Source organism: Suncus etruscus, chromosome 16 (genome assembly GCF_024139225.1).
Source record: "Suncus etruscus isolate mSunEtr1 chromosome 16, mSunEtr1.pri.cur, whole genome shotgun sequence".
NCBI lineage: Eukaryota > Metazoa > Chordata > Mammalia > Eulipotyphla > Soricidae > Suncus > Suncus etruscus.
In genome coordinates, this window is record NC_064863.1 from 72,302,752 (window position 1) to 72,321,769 (window position 19,018).

Consider the following 19,018-nt stretch of genomic DNA (forward strand, 5'->3'; position numbering starts at 1 on the left):
CATGCCTCAATTTGGATTAATCTTTTGTATTTTCATGAATAAACTAGAATTTTAGGATTTGAGAGGAAGACCACCAAGATAAGGTATCATTATTTTTTAGAGGTATTTGATACATTATTTGTTGATAAAATAATATTTTGTTAGATTAAATTATTTTATTAGATTAAATTATAAATTAATATTTTGACAGATCTTCTGTTTGTTTTTTTGTTTTTGGGCCACACCCGGCGTTGCTTAGGGGTTACTCCTGGCTGTCTGCTCAGAAATAGCTCCTGGCAGGCACGGGGGACCATATGGGACACCGGGATTTGAACCAACCATCTTTGGTCCTAGATCGGCTGCTTGCAAGGCAAATGCTGCTGTGCTATCTATCCGGGCCCGTTGACAGATCTTCTAAGAGTTATTTTTCAATAGTCCTCATTCACTTGAGCAGAAAATTATCAGGAATGGAAAACTGAATGTTTTCTGCCTATATTCAAGAAATATTCTATACTGGACTCACAAAATTATGTCGACTCCTACTTTGCTAAGTACTTGATAGCAAATTCTGAAAATTTTCGAAAAACCAGTTGAGATATGACTGAAATTTGAAAGGAAAAATTTTTAGATCACATCTCAAAAAAACCTATATTTCTCTTTCAAAGCTCATCTTTTCCTATAGGGCTTTTCTATTTAACTTTCCCTCGTTGTTTAGTGCTTTATGTCCCAATCAATTAGCTAACAGGTAATTTTTATTTGCTTTACTGTTTTGTAACTGCTAATTTCTCTTGTCTGTCTTAGGAAGGGAACATGTTTTCTATTTCTTTTATGTCTCTGCTATTTTTTGTTTGTTTGTTTTTTTGGCTTTTTGGGCCACACCCGGCGTTGCTCAGGGGTTACTCCTGGCTGTCTGCTCAGAAATTGCTCCTGGCAGGCATGGGGGACCATAGGGGACACCAGGATTCGAACCAACCACCTTTTGGTCCTGGATCGGCTGCTTGCAAGGCAAACACCGCTGTGCTATCTCTCCGGGCCCATCTCTACTATTTTTAAGTGGAAATTTCTTTGCCAATAAACCAATCAGATTTTGTGAAGTTTAGATTTACTTACTAAAATAGGACTTAAATTTTATTGTCAATGTGTGTGTGTGTGTGTGTGTGTGTGTGTGCCTCCAAAATTTGTTTTGTGACCCTAGCCCCAATGTGATGGTTTTAGGAAATGGAACCTTATGGAGATGATCAATTTTATAAAAGATCAAAAAGTGAGGACCCCCATTAAGAACTGTTTGCTTGTAAGAGACCAGAGAGTTCTCTCATCATTGGAAGGCATTGGGAAAAGAAGGTAATTGGGGACGAGAGCCTTCAGGGAGAAACTCAACTGTCTGGCCGTCTGGCCGTGGATCTTGAATTTTCCAGCATCCAAAACTGGAATGAAGTTTGTTGTCAAAGATGTTTAGGCTGTTGTACTTTGTTATGGCAGCCTGAGAGAATGAATAATGCCATCTTTCATAAGACAAAAATAAAACCCACTTTGTTATAAAACACTATGTGGGAAACCCGAGGAATTGCTAAAACTGAATTATTCAAAAAGAATACCTAATTTTCAACATTTTATATATAGTTTGAAAAAAAATCCATAGATTCTGAGACTTACCATATTTGGGTTTGTTTGTTTGTTTTTTAAAAAGTACGCATGGTTCTCCTTCTATTGATGTCTCTCTTAATTTGGCAAAGAGAGCAAAGAGGACAGCAAGTGGTCACCATAAAGTCATTACAAATGGATCCCTGTGGGAAGACATAAAAGAAAAAGAAATGTTCAATTCACCTTGGAAACTGAGGCATGTAGATTTCACAAGAATTTGAAAGAGAAGAAGAAAATATTGATTCCTAAATTCAAACTTCAGGTAAATTTATGTAAGAAAACACTTCTATATGGGTTCTTCTATAAAATCTTGGTTTCTTTGTGACTGCACTTTGCTACACTGTGAAAATAAAAGGTATCCAACCAAATGATCAATAGGATAAAATGAGAAATTTCACGAAGTGAAATTTCAGAATTCCCTGTTGTGGCTGTTTCCATCGCCTTTGGTGGTGGCTCTGATGCCTCATCCAACTGAGGGAATAAGCTAAATATGAATGAAAGGCATAAGGGGAGAATCAGGAGTCTAACAGGAGAGAAGACCATGAGTTGTCCAGGGCCAAACGGATCTTGGGTGAGAGCTAACCCCCAGGAGGAAAGAGTAGCTTGCTCAGAGTGACAGGTGAGAGTAATCTGGCCAGAAGGAAACCGTGTGCCAACTATAGTGCAGAAATCTTTGAGTTTGTGGGGTTCCCCCCCCCCATAAGTAAATGGAAAAATACAAGGCCAAGAACTGAGTAGAAGTTAGAGCTCAATGGGTTGATTGCATGCCCAGGTTCTATGCCTGCACATTTTCTGAGCACAGGCCAGGTGTGGTCCAAACACACACATATGCATATACATACACACATCAACACAAGGAAAAACAGGGAAAGTGACCAAAATATGTTCTTATGATTCATCTCCCAAGATGCAGCTATCATAATGAAAATACTAAATTCAAGAACTAAACTAATAGCTCTGTGGCTAAGGTGCTTGCCTTGCACATGTCAGACTCGGGTTCAATCCCTGGCACCCCATCTCTGGACCTGCCAGAAATGATCCTTGAGTACAAAGGCAGGAATAAGCCCTGAGCACTGCCGGGTACAGCTCCCAAACAAACAAAACAAAGGAACAAAAACCTATTTACTTACAGAGTTTTAATAAATGGGGTATTTAGAGAGTCAGAAATTTGGGGGCATTTTTGGGAAATAAATGAGATTATATTGATGGAAAAAATTAAAATAGAGTTAAGGAATCTGAAATCTAACCCATCTGTGTGACAGCACATTAACCAAGTCTTGAGTTCAAAAATGAACTAAGAAAGGAGGAAGATTGAGAATAATGTAAGCCTTCAAGGTAATGGAGGCTTCCAGAACTGGGTCGATTCAGAACTAAGTTTTCAACTTTGTGCCACACAAATACATGCAAAAAGTATTCACAGAGGGGCGGGAGCGATGGCGCAAGCGGTAAGGTGCCTGCCTTGTGCGCGCTAGCCTAGGACAGACCTCAGTTTGATCCTCCAGTGTCCCATATGATCCCCCAAGCCAGGAGCAATTTCTGAGCACATAGCCAGGAGTAACCCCTGCATGTTACCTGTTGTGGCCAAACCCAACCTCCCCCCAACCCCCCAAAAATAAAAGAAGACCTCCACACTCCACGTGGGAGCCTGAGACAGGATTCTGGCCACCACACCTCAAGCCCCTCCCAGGGACCCAAGCCTGAGCTGAGTGCAGACAGGGTGAGGAGAACCCTGCACCTGACCCACTCTGCACAGCTGGGATGGGCTAGGACCAATAGACTGGGTGAGCTTGGGCCTGCTACCTGGATCTTTGGCTAACCTAGAGCAGCCTACCCCCCTGAGCCCTGGAGTGGACCTGAGACTCCCCAAGGGCTGAGGGTAGTTACTGGGTGGGTTTGACTATGGGAATTTCTTCTCCTGAGGCTCGGAGGGGGCGGAGCTCCATTGACTTCCAGAGAGGGGAGGGAGGATAGAGAGCTAGGCTAAATAGTGCTCTTAACCATTGTGGCCAGGAGCAGAACTGCACCAGCTGGCAGGAATAAGGAGAAGGAAATTGACCAGACCCACTGAAGGAGGGCTGACTTCCAGATAGGGGAGGGGGGCCAAAGGAGCTAAGTTCAACAGTGCCCTCCACCATTGTGCCCAGGAGAGGACCTGAACTAGCTGACAACAAAAGGGAAAAGCAACAGATCAGGCTACATAAAGAGCACAGGATGAGCCAAACCTCAGTGAGCTCACCTAACAACACCCTCTAGAACCACGCTCAGGGAGGGGACCCATCCCCATGCCACGGGGGACCAAAGCAGGCTGAATTTAGAAGGCACAGCACTCCAAACCACACCAATAAATGCAAAGAAATATGGGTAAATCAAGGAGAACCCTAATATCTGGAAATATGGAGACAAACCCTAGCAAGTTTCCAAGTCCACCAAAACACACAGATCCATGGGAAGGAGACCTAAAAGCAGCCATGAAGAAGGAAATGCAAGAATTGATAAAAGAAATGAAAGAAACGCTAGCTACCGAGTATAAGAAATCTATGGATGAACAAATCAGCCAAATTAAAGAAGAAATGTTAAAGAACATGAGAGATTTCATACAAAAAGAATTGAAGGAATTAAAAGACAAGTAACAAGCCTTATGAGCAGAAACACAGAGTTGGAGAAGCACATTGAAGAACTCGAAGGAAAACTGCAAACCGAAAGTGACCAAGAAACCAACAAAGAAATAAAAGGCAAAGCACTGGAAGGAAAAGTCCAGTATCTAATGAACAAGGACAAAAGAAACCATCTAAGAATTGTGGGTATACCAGAGGGGGAGAAAATAGGAAAAGGGGAAGAACAAGTAGTCAGGGAAATAATAGCAGAGAACTTTCCCACCCTCTGGAAAGAAACTTCAGTGCAAATTCAGGAAGTGAAGATAGTCCCTAATAAAATAGACCCTAATAAACCAACACTAAGACATATAGTAATCCAAATGGCAAAAAAACGAAGAGAAAGATGAACTCCTTAAAGCAATAAGGGAGAAAAAAACCCTCAAGTACAAAGGAAGGGACATAAGAATCAAACCAGATCTCCCATTTGAAATAATTCAAGCAAGAAGAGTGTGGAATGACATATTTAAACTACTGAATGAAAGAAATTTCCAACCTAGGGTCCAATATCCAGCAAAACTATCATTCATATGGGAGGGCAGACTAAAAACATTCTCAAACAAGAACGAACTTGAACTATTTGTGCAAACAAAGCCGATCCTAAACGACCTACTCAGAGACTAATTACACAATCCAAACCCCCGATTGTAACAAAACCCATCCTACACACACAACTGCACAACAGTCATCTCTGTCAATAATCTCCCTAAATGTCAACGGACTAAACTCTCCAATTAAAAGACACATAGTAGAGAACTGGATTAGGAAAAATAAAACGGACTTCTGCTGTCTGCAAGAAACACACCTACAACTACAGGATAAACACAGGCTTAGAATAAAAGGATGGAGGGGCCCGGAGAGATAGCACAGTGGCGTTTGCCTTGCAAGCAGCCGATCCAGGACCAAAGGTGGTTGGTTCAAATCCCGGTGTCCCATATGGTCCCCTGTGCCTGCCAGGAGCTATTTCTGAGCAGAGAGCCAGGAGTAACCCCTGAGCACCACCGGGTGTGGCCCAAAAACAAACAAACAAACAAACAAACAAACAAAAAAGAATAAAAGGATGGAAAGTAATTATTCAGGTCAATGGAAAACAAAAAAGAGCAGGGACAGCCATTCTTATATCAGACCAAATTGCATTCAACCTCAAGAAAGTGATCAGAGACAAAGAGGGTCACTACTTACTGATTGGGAGAACATTAATCAAGAAGTACTAACCCTGGTCAATATCTATGCACCTAATGTAGAGCCAGCAAAATATGTGAGGCAACTGCTCACAAATCTGAAGAAACACATGAAGGGAAATATAATAGTAGGGGACCTCAATACTCCACTATCACCACTGGACAGATCCACCAAACAGAAAAATAGCAAAGAAATAAGAGCTCTAAATGAAAAATTAGAAGATCTAGGGCTAATAGACTTATATAGGGCCCTCCATCCCCAGAAAGCAGAATACACATTCTTCTCAAGCCCACATGGAACCTTCTCCAGAATAGATCATGTCTTAGGATACAAAGCCAACCTATATAAGACCACAAATGTAAGGATCATTAGAAGCACCCTATCAGATCACTATGCAACAGAGGTCAAAATTGACTTCAAGAAGAAGCAATGGAGAAAAACTAATACCTGGAGATTAAACAACATGCTGCTCAACAACAGCTGGATCAAAGAGCAACTCAAGGAAGAAATAAAAAGATTCCTCGAAACAAATGATAATGAAGAGACAACTTGTCAAAATTTGTGGGACACAGCAAAAGCAGTATTTAGGGGGAAACTCATAGCAATACAGGCCTATATCAAGAAACAGGAAAATGACAAAATCAACAGTTTAAAGGGTCACCTCCAGGAATTGGAATAACAGCAGCAGAGAAATTCAACCACAACCAGAAGGCAAGAAATAATAAAAACCAGAGCAGAAATAAACAACATAGAAACTAAAAAAAAATACAAAAAATCAATGAGACCAGGAGTTGGTTTTTCGAAAAAATAAACAAGTAAGTTTTCTGGGAATGTTTGATAGAATTCACCTGTAAATCCATCTGGGCCTGGACTTTTGTTCTTAGGGAGTTTCTTAATTACATCTTCAATTTCCTATGAGGTGATTGGTCTATTTAGGCTTTCTATTTCTTCCTTTTCCATTCTTCACTCCTTATACAAAAGTCAACTCAAAATGGATCAAAGACCTTGAAATCGGACGAGAATCTATAAAGTTTATCGAGAATAAAATAGGCAGAACACTCGAAGAACTATATATCAAAAATGTCTTCGAGGATGGAGCACCAATGACAAGAACCAATGGCAAGAACGTTAGCATCAAACATAAACAAATGGGACTACATCAAACTAAAAAGCTTCTACATGGCGAAAGAAACCTTACTTAACACAAAAAGACAGTTAACAGAATGGGGAAAAAATCTTTTCACTTGACATATCAGATAAAGGGCTGATATCTAGAACATACAAAGCACTCAGAAAGCTGAGCCCCCCAAAACCAAATAAAGCCATAAAAATGGGGAGATGAAATAAATAGACACTTCTCTGAGGACAACAGAAGGATGGCCAACAAACACAAGAAAACATGCTCACCTTCACTCATCATCAGGAAGATCCAAATCAAGACAACAATGAGGTACCACCTTACACCAGTGAGGATGGCTCACATAAAAAATAATGGGAACAATCTGTGTTGGCAGGGATGCGGTATGAAAGGGCACTCCCATCCACTGCTGGTGGGAATGCCCCCTAGTTCAACACCTATGGAGAACAGTCTGGAGAGTGCTCAAAGTACTCAAAATTGAGCTGCCATTTGACCCAGCAATTGCCCTCCTAGGTATCTACCCCCAAGTTGGAAGAACATTCATTCCAATGTATGTGTGCACCCCACTATTTATCTCAGCACTCAGTATAATAGCCAAGTCCTGGAACCAACCTCTATGTCTAACAACAGATGAATGGATCATTAAGATGTGGTATCTATACACAATGGAATACTACATGGCAGTCAGATATGATACAATCACAGACTTTGCAGCAATGTGGATGGACCTAGAACATATTATGTTAAACGAAGTAAGTCAGAAGACAAAAGATAAAACAGAATGATAGCACTTTTCTGAAGCACCTAGAACATACACCTTATAGACAACTAATACTCAACAACCAAATAACAGGGTTTAACAGGGTAGAAACTCCAAACACTGTAATAGTCAACATATACTCGGGAGTAGGGTCCAAAATACAAGAAAAAGGAGCAACACAAACTCTTGACTACACATTATACCACAAAGAAACCAGCAACAGCAGAAACAGCAGCATTGAGAGAACAGGTATGTAATCAGCCTTCTACTACAAAGGCCCATAATAATCCCTTAGGGATCTTATACAGGATCACAGGTAAAGAATACCATGGGAAATCACTGACTCCAATGGAAACATCTCATAACACGATGTTTTAATGCCTTAATCTTACTATATTTAAAATAACCTCTCAACTTTTCTGTCCACAGGTGTTCTTGGATACAAAGGGTGGACAAACTAAGATGGCATCTCGGGGCTCAGTCACATGAGATACCATACCCAGCTTGCACTACGAGAATGTCCAGAGAAAACTCTTTAACATACACTTTATCTCTAGGTTATACCTTCTTTTAGGATTTGAAGCACGTGACCAGTCAGACCACCGAAGCAGCAACTGTGATGTACAGACTTATACTACAGGCCCTTCTCATCACATTCAAGCAAACTAACATTTCCTTAATATTTTCTCCTTTCTTCTCAGTACTTTCTTTTTTCTTTTCTTTACTTTTCTTCTCTTTTACTTTTTTTTTCTCTTCTTCCTTTTTTCTAATGTATTTTATCTTTTCTTCCTTCCTACCCCTTCCATATACTTTCCCCTTTTCCCCCTTTGGAAATCCACTATCCCTTCGCCCCTCAATCCCATGCAGATCTCCCACTGTATTCACCCTCAGTTCTTAATCCATAAGGCATCAAGACTGACCTCCTACCCCAACGAATCAGTACCCAGCACCCAAGTGAAGGGACACCCAGTCAAATCCACACCTCGTCCCCTGCAAGAAAACGCAACCAACTCCCCTGCGGACTCATGCTGCGCGGCCCTCCCTACCAACTCCCCATAACGTGGACTGTTACTTGAAACCGGACTTAGCTCTAAAAGTATCCCCAATGCAAGAGCTCTTCCAAGACCTCCCTGCCGCAAATCTTTTACCAATCTCAAGAAGGTCAGGGGCTGTGATGGAAAGGTGCCTGGGAACCCACACACCACAAAAAAATCCCAAAAGACAATGGGGCAACCTAAACTTCCAACATAAGTATAAGACCTGTATTACACCACCTCCTTACCTGCTTTTCCCCAAAAGTAAAGTAGTCTCTTGCATCACTTTGTTCCTTTAATTACTTTGTTAATTCATTTTTTAAAAATGTTTGTTCTACATATACATAGGTGAGCACATATATTTTTATTCCTATTTTTATCTTTTTTGGGTGTGTGACCTGTTTCTGTTTTCTCCTATGTCTACCCCCAAATGCACCGACAATACAATGTAGCACCATTTCTCCATGCAAAGGCACACTAATAAAAGGAGAAATCCTACATATAAAAATGAGCTCTTATCTACTAGGGATAAGAACTCATACTTGCTTACAATACAGGGATATCTCCCACCTTGAAAATATGTCATGCGGACCCAACTTAGACCCCAGGTGATTAGACACCATCCGGCCAGCCTTGAACCCTGGATCCCAGACATAGAAACGACAAAGTTCTTCACAACAGCTACAGGAAACAAATCCCATCCGGGACATCCTTAATACTGCTGGGCCACCAACAAGTGCCAGCTCTAATATGATATCCTGACAACGAGGAAAATGGGAACAACTTGACCTAAGAGCAGGTTATCCTACCTCACCAGCTAATGATAAAACAAACAAAATCACCTTTTGGTCGGTCCAAAAGCCAAGATCGCGATTTACAGATGACTGGCTACTAGAACCATGACTGGACTGTATATATCTAGGGACCAATAAAAAAGCCCTATTCTAGGGTTTGAATTATGACCTGCACAACAACCATGATCCCCAGTTCCAAAGGTTTGGCTGAGACAATTGCAATGGAATAGGGCTTCTGGACACAATGAAAGACACTATCCTAGGTTCCATCCATCATTGCAAAGACAAAGACCACCAACCACAGAAGATGGATTAAAATGACACTGAAGGAACAGAACTTCTATAACCACAAAGAAAGACTTCATCATAAATCCCACTCCTGGACCTTTACAGATACTGAGATCTCTAGATACAGGGTCTGATTTTATCACCCAGGAAGGAGCAGATGTTTTCCAAACAGCACAAAAGCACCAAGGGGAGAGTAAATGAACCTGAACGGAGTCTATAGTTAATCCCATGACAATATACTCCAAGGGTGGAGAAACCCCATATCTCTTAGGCCAAGTGAATTCCTTTTCGAATGACCCCAATATTTACTGTGCCAGTGCAGGAGGGAAAAAAAGGCAAAAAGCACAAAACATTTTTTATATATTATTTTTATATATTCATTTATTATTATTTTTTAATTTTTATTTACCTATCTACTTCTTGTCGATTTCCTTGTTTTGGTGTGGTTATTGAAGTTGTTGTCCCCATTTATATTTATTTATATTTTTTCCTTCTCTTCTTTTCTTTCTTTATGTGCCTGTCATGTTTTTTATCTCAAGACCATGGCTTTTTTTGTGGTGCTTATCGTTGTTATTGTTGGAGTGCTCACTGAATATTTGACACTTCTTTTTGTACTGTTGGGGTGTTTCACCTTATTTTTCTCCTTCATCTCTCAAACTGATGATGAGAGCCTCTAGAAGGATTCTGCCCATTTTCGGTGTATTAGACTTTTACCACAGTTTATTACTTTTCTCTTCTTCCAACAAAACCGCGTAACTTGAACTATCTAGTCCTGCCTCCCAGTTAGAGGGGGAAATAAGGGAGGCACCAAGACCAAACAGGTGTAAGACTACCAAGTAGTAAACTAGGTACAGAGGGGACCACATTTTCTAGCAGCCCGGGGGTGAGGAAGGAGGATATGGAAGGTAGGACGAAAACGGAGGTGTAGGGAGGACAAATCGGTGATGGGAATGCCCCCTGATTTTATGTAAATATGTACCTAAAATATTATTGTCAACAATATGTAAGCCACTATGTTCAAAATAAAAATTATATTAAAAAAAAGAAAAGAAAAGAAAAAGAAAAAGGTATTCACAGAGGAACCAAAATGGGAATATTGATGCCCTAGGAAATCTGGATGTGAAAGTGGTTCTTTGCTGCAGTTTATGATGGCCAGGAAGTGGAAGCAACCCAAGAGTGGATGAGTGGGTAAAGATTATGTGGTACATACACACAATGAAATATTAGTCATAAGAAAAGATGAGGGACTGGAGAGATAGCACAGTGGTGTTTGCCTTGCAGGCAGCCGATCCAGGACCTAAGGTGGTTGGTTCGAATCCCGGTGTCCCTAATGGGGTTGGAGCAATAGTATAGTGGTAGGTCACTTGCCTTTCACATAGCTGACCCAGGTACCGTATTATTGCCAAGACTAGTAATTCCTGAGATCAGAGCCTGAAGTAACCCCTGGGAATTTCTGGGTGTGGCTCCAAACAAACAAACAAAAACTTAACCCTAAAAGTATCATTAGTATATATATATATATATATATTTTTTTTTTTTTAAAGTTTTTCTTTTGGTCACACCCGGCTCATGCTCAGGGGTTACTCTTGGCTATCTGCTCAGAAATAGCTCCTGGCAGGCACGGGGGACCATGTGGAACACCGGGATTCGAACCAACCACCTTAGGTCCTGGATCGGCTGCTTGCAAGGCAAACGCCGCTGAGCTATCTCTCCGGGCCCAGTATATATTATTTTATATTTAAAAACTTAATACAATTTTAGATAGATTTTCATTGGGATAATATATTTTTCTAAAAATATTAGTATACTATGATGGATAATTTGTTGTGCTTAATTACTGCTTGCTCCTGGCTGTTTGCTTAGGGATAACTCTTAGTGAGGTTTGGGGGATCATATACACTGCCAGAAATTGCCAGAAGTTGGCTTCATGAAAGGCAAATACTTTACTCATGGTACTGTCTCTTAGATCCAATAATGGATAATTGGATGTGTTGACTAGGTCAATACTGCACACAAGCTTGGTAAAATATGACCCTAAATATTTCTGTGAAGGCATTTTTCAGATGAAACTAGCATTTAAATCACTAGGTCTTAGTAGAAAGAAATTTGAGCAAAAAGGAATTTTGTCAACAGGCTGCTCCCACAATCACAATGTCAATTCCTTAAAATCTGTTTTCCTGGAGAAGCATGATAAACATCTCCCAATAATTATATTGAAACTTATGTAAAATGAAATATGCATGAATGGAAATTTAGAGGTGAATAGCATATCTTTGGGCAAAATGCTCCATCTCTTAGATTCTAAGACTTAGAACTTTAAAATTCTTATCTCTGGGCCGGAGAGATAGCACAGCTGTGTTTGCCTTGCAAGCAGCCGATCCAGGACCAAAGGTGGTTGGTTCGAATCCCGGTGTCCCATATGGTCCCCCGTGCCTGCCAGGAGCTATTTCTGAGCAGACAGCCAGGAGGAACCACTGAGCACCGCCGGGTGTGGCCCAAAAACCAAAAAAAAAAAAAAATTCTTATCTCTAAAATGTGGTAGACCTGCCTAGTTAAAACAGATGGTGTAAAGATTTAATAAAGCAATATAGGTCATGCACTGAAGAATTCTCTTCTGCTGTATGATAATTGTAGTATATGAAAAAGTTTCCATAAGATCATTCTTGGAATTGTTGTATATAAAAGTATTTCCTTAGGATTGTTCTGTGACTATTGCCCCCACCTAGCCCTTCCAGGTGGGGCGCTGTGGAGTTGGCAATAAATAGCTTGATGGACAGGGGAGAGGGGTCCTTTTATCTTGGCTGTTAAATCCTTTGTTGGGTATTTGTGAATCCAAGAACAGTCCCCAGAATGAGAAATTACTTCCTATGCCCTTGTCCCCTTTCGGGGGGAGACCTTGGTAGAATTTATCCGCAGCAAATAATAATCCACACAGACAAGAAGGATAGGGTGTAAAAGATTGGGAAAGAGAGAGTGAGAGAATCCTCTTGCAGCCTGCAAACAGCTTTCGCAAAAGGACCCCTCTCCCCCTGTCCATCAAGCTATTTATTGCCAACTCCACAGCGCCCCACCTGGATGGGCTAGGTGGGGCAATAGTCACAGAACAATCCTAAGGAAATACTTTTATATACAACAATTCCAAGAATGATCTTATGGAAACTTTCATATACTACAATAATCATCTTAAAAATGAAAGTTGTTTATATTCAAGGGTTTTCAAAAGAATAAATAAAGACAAACCTGCATGTCTAGGAAAACTCAGAAATTTCAGATGATGAATACCATGAAATGTCTCTGCCTTTATAACAATGATTTTTCAGTGTAAATACATCCTGGTAAGAGACTTACAGGGATGCCATATCGGGTCCGGTACATGGTCCTCATGGCAACACTTGTCCCGCACAGACAGCATTCATTCATGTCAGATGCAACTTGACAGGCAAGGCAATTGAAACAAAATATGCCACAGAGACCTAGATGCATGAAACGAGAGTGCATGCTATTTCATTGTTTTCATTAAGATGGTCAGTTACTTTCACACACCACAGTCCACATGTCCTACCATCAAGTCTGTCCTCAGTCTCTTGCTCAGCTTTGCAATAGCTTTTATTTTTTTCCAACCCAGTCATTCCAGGAATGACTGTACTTTGGAAAATATGCCTACTTTTAAAATAGCACTGCTTTTATCCATTGATTGACCCAAGTCACTGGACACTGCCCATGTATCTAGAGATAATCCTGAATACTCACAACATTCCTGCTTGAAATAAGGGAAGACAGATAACATGAAAAGTTTTCCGAGAGCACTTTACTCAACATGCCAAGGATCACCCACAGAAATGGGGCCTCCAGTGATCTGAGAAGAAAATGTTGCCTGATCTATGATTTTTTCAACATAATTATAAACTGGTTATTTTAAACTTTAATTTCATTAGTACATTAGTTGTTTTTGGTTTGGGGGCCACGCCTGACAATACTCAAGAGTTCCTCCAGGGTCTGCATTCAGAAATCACTCATGGCGATGTTCAGGGGACCATATAGGATGCTGAGGATCAAACCTGGGTCAGCTCTGTGCAAGGCAAGTGACTTATTGCTCCAGCCCCAAAGATTCTTTACTCTTATCAGGACACTATGAGACATGTGAAACAGACAAATAAACTTCAGAGAAATTGTTTTGTAGACAGAGATACTTGTTTCTTGGTTGACAACTTAGCACTTTATATACCCTGATTCCACTTTCTCACCCCTAAATTTCCTTTCTTCCAAGTGTAGGCTCATAAAAAGAAAACAAAGCTCAGGGTCCAAAGTGCTTGCCTTGCATGTGGTTGATCCTGGTTTGATCCCTGGCACCACATATGGTCTCCTAAGTCCAATACAGAGCCAGGAATAAGCCCTGAGCACTGCTGGATGTGGTCTTCTTAATCACACCCCACAAAGAAAACTAAGTGGTTATAGACATTTTCCCTAATAAGTTGATTGTCTCTAGAAATATCTATTTTCTAGTATGTAAAAAAATCTTAAAGTATTAATTTTTTGGAAAAATTTTCTTAGGCTGGAAAGATTATATAGCAGGTAGGGTGCTTGCCTTGCATGTGGCTGATCCTGGTTGGACCCCAGCTACCCCATATTGTCTGTCTAAGTGCAGAGCCAGGATTGATCCCTGAACTCACCATTTGGGTGTACTCCCCCACCCCAAGTTTTATCAAAGTTAATGTTGAAACCACAGGGGAAACTAACCTTTGTGTTTTCGACACAATGCAACTACAAAGACATGAGTTTATTTATATAAAACAACCTTTAAAATATTCTTTTTAGGGGCCGGAGAGATAGAATGGAGGTAGGGTGTTTGCCTTGCATGCAGAAGAACGGTGGTTCGAATCCCGGCATCCCATATGGTCCCCCGAGCTTGCCAGGAGTGATTTTTGAGCATAGAGCCAGGAGTAACCCCTGAGTGCTGCCAGGTGTGACTGACTCAAACACCAAAATAAAATAAAATAAAATAAAATATCCTTTTTAATTTCACACAGTATTTCTGTAATCATTAAGCCAGCCTGTTCATTAGAACTTAACTCCTGAACTAATGATAGGAATAAGACTGTTCTTGGAGTGTATGTTGATTTTTGTTTTTTTTTTGCTTATTTTGGGGCCTCATCTAGACATGCTCAGGAGTTACTCCTGGCTCGTTGCTCAAGAATTACTCCTGATGGGGTTTAGGGGACTATATGGGATGCTGAGATGTGAACCTGGATGGACCATGTGTAAAGCAAGATTCCTACTTGCTGTATTATCCCAAAGGTTCCAAAGAGTATATATTAATTTTAAAGTAGCATTGTTATTGGAGGGGAGGATTGGACCACATCTAGCAATGTTTAGGGTTTACTCCTGTTTCTGTGTTCGGGAACCACTCCTGGTGGTGCTCATATGATGTCATGGGGATAGAACTGGGTTGATCTTGTGCAATGCAAGTTTTTTTTTTTTATCCCTGTTTTATCTTTTGGCCCTGACATAGAATGAACTAAGAGCAGAGAGGCCTAGTTCATTCCATACAAAATGTGCTGTTAGAGGTCAGAACTGGTCACACACACTAGAGAAGGAATGAGAATAGTATTTGGTTCTGGTCATTCGCCTCTGCTGGAATCACCAGGTGTCGCCACACTTACAGACGCCGCAGTCGCTGAAACAGTCACACAAGCCAGTCTGCCAGTTGGAGTTCTGGGTTCCAGGGCCATATCCAGGCTGAGTCACAATCACCACAGGCTGTGAAGGCTGCGATGGAACTTGCATTTTTGGTGCAGGGTCTGTCAAGGCCTGGGAGATGAAAAGGAAAACATAGACTGAGTAAGCAGCGTCCAGATATCAGTTGGAAGCATCAGTGCAGGATGGATCACTAAAGAACATTCCAACCCTCAGAGCATGAAGGCCCCCCAGGAAGGGATTCATTGACCTGGTGAGGTAAACAGGTGTTTCTCTTGGCTCAGAGGGCAGCACAACATTGTTTGTGCCTTGCAGACATGTACCACACAATTGTATTCACACACAAGCAGGAAACCAGTGAGCAACTAGCCAAGATGGCGGAAAGGTGCAAATGAGAGACAACAGGCCTTTCTGAAGTGTTCACTTCTCAGAGAGTTAGGACAGAGGAAGAGCTTGCTTTGCACTCCACAGACCCCCAGCACCGCATGTTCAAATGAGCACCATAGAGCCCTGAGCCACCCCTATGTGTGCCTCTCTAACAAAGTCACAAAAAAAATTTCTCTTACCACTTACTCCACTAGCTTACCACCAATAATCCCACTCCTACGAGTTTGTCTTAATGCTGTCTAATGACGTAAATATATATGTACAGGGGAGTATTTAAAGTAACAGGGTACGTTTTTGCAAAATACTGTAAACAATTCAAATATTTATGTATGTGAATGCAAATAGTTGGTTAAGATGTGATACAGCCACACAGAGAGGTTTTGGTACTATTAAAAGCATTAATGATTTTTTTAGAGAATGAGTTCAATATCCATAAACTGAGGATTAACGAAACATATTCATATACAAAGGCTTAAAGTCTTTGCCTACGTTAAGAGATTTAGATGAGCAATATTATATTAAACAATTATATGTACATGACATAAAAATACACATTCGATGTGAGCAGATATATTGTGGCTGATGAGATTAAAGATTTTTTCATTCTCAGAGAAAGAAACAGCAAATATGGAATTGTACGTGCACACACAAGAATCTTCCTTTGTAGGATCTCTAAGGATCACGAATTCGTACTTAAGTACAGAAAAGTAAAGGAGTCATTCAACTTCCAGATCCTAGACAGGGAGGCATAGCGTGCCCAGGCACGACACACAGTCACTCCAAATGCCACAGTTGTTAACTTGGGTAGGGAGTTCAGAGAAGGGCATGTGGGAAAAGGTCTTTACAAGGTCAGGGCTAGTGTGGCTTGTGGTAGATGGGAAATAGTCTCATGAGCTCTTTTCAATGTAATTGAGTCATCATGCAAAGGAAGTAAGCGTATGAGGGAGCGTTAGGAACAAACCTGTTGGGATGGGTAATAATAAACAGACCACAGCTAAGTACAAATTCAAATGAATTTACAGGAAGCTCTCCATTTGCCAAAAGCAACTTTGCATCATACACATACATATGTTTTTCTGTAAACATAAATCTATTTTAAGCCTTATTCACTGAGCTTTATTTTAGAGCAAGAGCAACCCAACTTGCTTCCCAAGCAGTGCTCAGATTATCATGGGCCCACTCCTGATGATATTACCCAGTTGAGCATCTGGACAGTTAATATTCAGCTGAGAGGGATAGATTTGCTCAGGTCCCAAAGTGCTTAGGTCATCAGTATCATCAGATAGTGCTTAGGGGATCCCCAGGGCTACATTTAGTAGAGATTGGGAGGCAAGGTGGAGCCGGGGATTGACTCGGTCCTTGAAGTGCAAGGCCGGCACTCCTTCCTGACCTTCAATCTATCAACCCAGCCCCTATCATCCAATATTAATAAATACATCTTGGCTCAAACCCTGATCACTAGACATAATTTTCCAATAGAATAAAACTGGAGTACAATGGAGAAATGACTACGTTTAGGACTTAATGTGGAAAGTAAAAAAATACCCTGGAATGTCTTTTGAGACCTGAAAGTTAAAAGGCTAAAGAGATAATCTAGGGGTTAAGGCATTTTTTTTTTTTATCATGACCACCCTTAGTTCAATCCCCAGCACTGCATAAGAGTCCCTAAGAGTAACCCTCAAACTCAGAGCCATATGTAAATTTTGAGCCACTGGGTGTGGCCTACCCTGTTCCCCAATAAGGAAAACTGGATGAAGAATTTATGGTAGCTGTGTGCTTTTTAAAAATAGCTTTATTGAGATATAATTTGCAGCCATAAAATGTACTTCTCAGTTCATTTAAATGTGTTCTTGGGAACAAAACTAACTCTGACTCAGTGTGACTGGGCGGAGGGGTGCCACCTGAAGGGGCAGGAAAGGAAGTGGGAGGAATGTGCGGTCAGGCTTAGTTAGACACAGAGGTATGAAACTGTATCCTGAAATTTATGGTCTTGTAAACCAGTAATAAAGCGAAAAAAGGTAAGTAAACTAAATAAAATGTTCTCTAAATGCTTCCTTGCACCACCACATCACGATTTATGATAAATGTTTTTGCCCCTTCCCTGCCAGGGCAAAAACTAAATAGATTTTAGTCACTCACTTCCTCTAGCTCCAAGCCTCTCAGCAGCTTTCTGCGACTACAGGTGGAATTCACTAGACATTTTCAGTAAGTGAAGGTAGTGTTCATGGTGGCTTCCTACCCTCAGTACAGGTGTGTTGACACCAACTATTTGCTTGCCCCTGGAACAGCTTGAGACCAGTGCATTCTCCCTGTGCCTCTGAAACAGATGGCCTTATCTCAGGCCAAGCAGCTAAGGCATGGCTGACTGTCCTCTGCTCTAGAAGGCAAGAGCTTCCTTTGCTTTCTTCCTTTAGCCTCACCCTCAAGGTGCTTAAGTTTCTGTTTCCTCGATAAGACCGCCTCTCTCAGAATGGGGACTGTGCTCACTCAGGTCTCTCAGGCTGGGCACTGAGTAGAGTAGACTTCATGGGTTTCTCATGTTTGGTGGGTTATTAACAACATGGGGCTGATCTGCTTTACTCAGCTAGCAAGCACACAGAGCCCTGCAGAGAAGCAGCTTTTCAAACTCCCATTGACCATTTGGTGTTATTCTGAAAAGGTTCTTGTCACCTCTCTTAGGAGATTGCAAGGTATATATACAAGCAATAACAAACAAGCAATGCTTTCTTGTTAGTAAAATGAGAAGAGAAGCAAACACTCTTATGCAGCTCTATGGTTTACATACTATATTTCTAGGATTCTAGGGATCCTTATGGTGCAACAAAATATAAAACATAAACAAATGCAAAAATGTTCCAAATAACTGCAAATACTTTGGGTGCAGCTATTAAATATCTATAGTTTTGTTTGTTTGGCTTTGGAGCTACACCTGGTGTGTTCAGGTTGAAATGGAGGAGAAGATCTAAGACAGAAAAAAAGCAATATTGGGGCCAGAAATATAATGCAATGATAGGGTGCTTGCCTTACACATGGCCAACTCAGCTCCTCACATGGTCCCCTAAGAACTATCAAAAGTGATTTCTGATCACAGAGTCAGGGGTAACTTACCCTTGAGCATGCCAAGCATGGCCCAAAAACAAACGGAAAAAAAAATTAGAAAAGAAGGAAAAACAACTTTCTTCAAAAAAAAAATGAATATCAATCAGTTTAGTTACTAAATCTTGCTTAAATTTCCTCTTGTAGGTGTTTTTGATATTAAATTTTGAGGGACTTTATTTGTTTGAAAACATTTACACTCACAATCTCTCCTCTTATAGTTATCTAATATGATCTGTGACATATACACAAAGCACCAAAATTTAATTATGAAACATTCCGGTCTGCTTTTCTTATTTTCTTTCTGGAAATCTAAGGACTTTCATGATTTAGTAGCTAAATCTACAAGCTCCTTTTCATGTTTATAAATATTT

The 19,018-nt window shown here is 40.7% G+C and overlaps 1 protein-coding gene across 1 annotated transcript; it reads right to left on the reverse strand.

The window, feature by feature from the left end:
• Positions 1 to 1,658: 1,658 nt before the first annotated feature.
• On the reverse strand, positions 1,659 to 15,271 carry PLAC8 (placenta associated 8). Its single transcript, XM_049790301.1, has 3 exons — positions 15,128 to 15,271; positions 12,816 to 12,940; positions 1,659 to 1,763 (listed from the first exon to the last, which is right to left on the reverse strand). The coding sequence occupies exons 1-3, from the start codon at positions 15,249 to 15,251 to the stop codon at positions 1,659 to 1,661; spliced, it is 354 nt and encodes a 117-aa protein (XP_049646258.1). The 5' UTR covers positions 15,252 to 15,271.
• Between the last annotated feature and the right edge of the window lie 3,747 nt (positions 15,272 to 19,018).